Raw genomic sequence first — 4,361 nt, 5'->3', positions numbered from 1 at the left:
CTAACCTAACCTAACCTAACCTAACCTAACCTAACCTAACCGAACCTAACCTAACCTAACCTAACCTAACCTAACCTAACCTAACCTAACCTAACCTTAGGTTAGGTTAGGTTCGGTTAGGTTAGGTTAGTTTAGGTTAGGTTAGGTTAGGTTAGGTTAGATTAGGTTAGTGAAACGGGGATTACGCGTATTCACTGAATAAACATTCAGGGATTACGCGTAATCCCTAGGTACGTGTTCTTACTGTAACATTATACAGTGCTCGACAAAGATGTACGAACGGTTGGTGAGAATGAGTGATGAGTGTTGAGGAATGTTTTTGCTGAAGTGCACAATTTTATATAAAAATTAGCATATGGTTGCATTATTTGACCTTTTTTCTTTAAAATGTGTGATTTCCATGTAATTTGATCAAAGAGACGTTACGTTTTTATCCTCTGCAAAATTACCGACAACAGCTATGAATACCGTCCGGTTTTTGCTGAAATGTACAATTTTGTATAAAAAATTAACATATGGTTGCGTTATTTGACCTATTTTCTTTAAAATGTGTGATTTTCATGCAATTTGATCAAAGAGAAGTTAAGTTTTTATCCTCTGCAATATTGCCGATCGACTCGCTCATAGTCGACCAAACTCGAACAAGAACGGTTTTTGCTGAAATGCTTTGATCAAATTACATGGAAATCACACATTTTAAAGAAAATAGGTCAAATAATGCAATCATATGCTTTTTTAATATATCAAATCGTGCATTTCAGCAAAAACCGTCCTTGTTCGAGTTTGGTCGGCTATGAGTGATTCGGACGGTATTCATAGCTGTTGTCGGTAATTTTGCAGAGGATAAAACCGTAATTTCTCTTTGATCAAATCGCATGGAAGTCACACACTTTAAAGAAAATAGGTCAAATAATGCAACCATATGTTAATCTTTTATATGAAATCGTGCATTTTAGCAAAAACGGTTCTTGTTCGAGTTTGGTCGACTGAGCGAGTCGGTCGGCAATTTTACAGAGGATAAAAATGTAACTTTCTTTTGATCAAATTGCATGAAAATCACACATTTTAAAGAAAATAGGTCAAATAATGCAACCATATGCTAATTTTTTATATAAAAAGTGTGCATTTCAGCAAAAAACCGGACGGTATTCATAGCTTTTGTTGGTAATTTTGCAGAGGATAAAAACGTAACTTCTCTTTGATCAAATTACATGGAAATCACACATTTTGAAGATAATAGGTCAAATAATGCAACCATATTCTAATTTTTATATAAAATTGTGCATTTGAGCAAAAACCGTCATTGTTTGGTTGAGGTCGGCAATTAGTGAATCGGACGGTATGTGGTTGGTATTTTGTAGAGGATAAAAACGCAACTTCTCCTTGATCAAATTACATGGAAATCACACATTTGAAAGAAAAAGTTCAAATAATGCAACCATATGCTAATTTGTTTGTATAAAATTGTGCATTTCAGCAAAAACAGTCCTCAACACTCATCACTCATTCTAGCTAACCGTTCGTACATAGTTGTCGAGCACTGTATATATATATATATATATATATATATATATATACATCTATATGTATATTTATATGTAATATATATATATATATATATATATATATATATATATTGTTGAGACATTCTGACAGGTTGATGTAAACGGAATAGGAAACACAGGAGTCTTAGTCTTGAGTTTATTCCTGACTAGTTTCGCAGGTATGCTTTCTCAAAGGAATATGAAAAAGCATACCTGCGAAACTAGTCAGGAATAAACTCAAGACTAAGACTCCTGTGTTTCCTATTCCGCTTACATCATATATATATATATATATATATATATATATATATATATATATATATATATATATATTTATATATGTATTTATTTATTTATATATGGGGTTTCGGAGGTTGCAGCGAGGATTTTGGTTAAGAATGGAGTGACCATCGCCCACAGACCCAGTAACACGCTACGTGGAGCTCTCACCCGAGTCAAATATAAGGTGAGCAAATTGGACCAGCCCGGAGCGGTGTACAGAATCAGCTGCTCCGATTGCACAGCGAGATATGTGGGGGAAACAGGAAACCAGTATAGTGCCAGACTACAGGAACACCAAAGGGCAGTAAGCAGAAAGGACCAGAGTTCGGCAGTGTACAAACACATTGAACTGCATCAACACGAGTTCGACTGGCAGGGCGCTAAGGTTCTATACAGTGATAAAAGCAAAGGAAGCAGACTGTTCTTAGAAGCGTGGGCCACTAATGAAGACAGCATTAACAGGTCCATAACACTCAACCCTATATACACAGGAGCAAGGAACAGGTTGACAGGTACCACGGACTATGACGGGGGGTAAAAGGGGCTTTCCCCACCTTCTCCCTCCCCCCCGTCCCTCCGCCACCACACACTCCCGCTTGACCCAGGTCACAGCGCCTACCTTCTCTCCCCCCCCCTCTGGCAGGTTGCCCCCCCCCCCCCGGCGGGCGTAGCTACTAGTATATTAAGACCATGTGATCTCTGTATCCCATTGTATCCCCTGAGGACGAGTCCTGGACAGGACTCGAAACGTCGGGAATAAATTACCTACTTCTGAGTCTGGTGTTTTCTACGTTTCCACCATTATGGTTCCCGGACTCCAGCTTTTTTCGTACATATATATATACATGTATGTATATATATATATATATATATATATATATATATACACATATATGTATATGTATATATGTGTATATATATATGTATATATATGTGTATATATGTATATATATATGTATATATATATTTATATATGTATATATATGTATATATATTTATATATAAATGTATATATATATTTATATATATGTATGTATATATATATGTATATGTATATATATGTACATATATATATATATATATATATATATATATATATTGTCTTGTCAGACAATTTTATTCAGCTGGGGAAATATCCCATTGAAGTATTCTGCCAAATATTCCAGGCAGTTGTTCTGTAAAACTTAATGTGCTCATCGTAAGTCGGTTTCAGGCATCAGTTTTTTAAAACTTAATTTGCTCATTATAATTTGGTTTAATATAGTTCAATTTTATCGATTTTATATTAAATATTCTGCTTGATGATTTAGTCTGCAGCCTCATAATACTTTAATTATATTGTTTATTGCATCAGCCTTGAACCCAGGCGTTTTGTTGGATGCTTGAAAGTGTTGCTCGATCCTTAGATGGGACGAGGATTTTTTTTCCAAAATACAGAAAGTTTCTTTGGAGAACTCTGGCCAGAAATCTTCTTCATGCATTTCTGAAGTTACCTCCAAGGTAAGTGCGGCCGACCAGATCTCGAAGTCTGGGTCTACGATGAGTGCCTTTCGCCAAGGATTTCGGCCAGTGAGGAGCTTAAAGAGAATGATTCCGCACGCCCAAATGTCGGCCTGTTCTCCCTTGTAGTGTCTGTAGAAGACTTCGGGAGCTTTGTAGGCCTTAGTCCCGCACGGGCGGGTAAGGTGTTCTTCCTCGACGAACTCACAAGCGAGACCGAAGTCACCGATCTTGACAACGTCGGAACTCGACAGAAGAAGATTTTCGGGCTTCAGGTCTCGGTGAGTGATGTGAAGCGAGTGGAGGTATGTGACTCCTGCGATGAGCTGGACGAAGTAAGCACGAGCGGTCTCTTTGGGCAATCCAGTGGCACCAATCCTATCGTGCACTGTGCCGCCGCTGGCATACTCGAGGTAAATGTAAATATATTCTTCATCTCTGTTTCCGCCAAAAGAAGCCGATAACATTCTCGTGATGCAGTTTGATTTGAATTTGGACTTCTTCTTTTTGGCTTTCAAAGTCATAAATCTTGACTGATTTTTTGTGCAAATATGACCTGAAGTTCAACGGATCCAAATCCGCCTATTCCAAGAAATTGAACGTCTTTCCAATAGTACTGGACATCGTTATCGTCGGAAATTTTAAGTTTCTTATTTACAGTCGAACCTCGAAAGCCCGGACTAATTGGGGGGAAGGGCGGTCCAGTCATGCCAAAAGTCCGGTCATCGAAATGTCTCCTAACACCCGTAGATTTTCGTAGCGGTATACGTATAGGTAATGTATGATATGGCATAGAAACACATAAGAATAATACTCTAACACTGTAATAATAACAATACTGTAATAATAATACTATAATACTAATAATTCTGTAATAACTAATACAGGCATGTGAATATACTGTACATACAGTGTACTGTACTGTATTTTTTTATTACGTACACTGTAAATATCGGAAGGTATGCACGCGGGACAGTGGTGGCGGCCAGGGTTGCCGCGTTTTCTACACTGCCGTGTAGAATGGGAGTGTTGCCA

The 4,361-nt window shown here is 37.6% G+C and overlaps 1 protein-coding gene across 1 annotated transcript; it reads right to left on the bottom strand.

The window, feature by feature from the left end:
* Positions 1-3,145: 3,145 nt before the first annotated feature.
* LOC143023042 (serine/threonine-protein kinase Chk1-like) lies at positions 3,146-3,793 on the bottom strand. Its single transcript, XM_076181510.1, has one exon. It carries the CDS (start codon positions 3,791-3,793, stop codon positions 3,146-3,148), a length of 648 nt encoding a protein of 215 aa, XP_076037625.1.
* Positions 3,794-4,361: the final 568 nt, after the last annotated feature.

Source organism: Oratosquilla oratoria, unplaced genomic scaffold, assembly GCF_046742065.1.
Source record: "Oratosquilla oratoria isolate Oo_2021 unplaced genomic scaffold, ASM4674206v1 SCAFFOLD288, whole genome shotgun sequence".
Classification (NCBI taxonomy): Eukaryota; Metazoa; Arthropoda; class Malacostraca; order Stomatopoda; family Squillidae; genus Oratosquilla; species Oratosquilla oratoria.
This window is presented reverse-complemented; position numbering and strand designations above follow the sequence as displayed.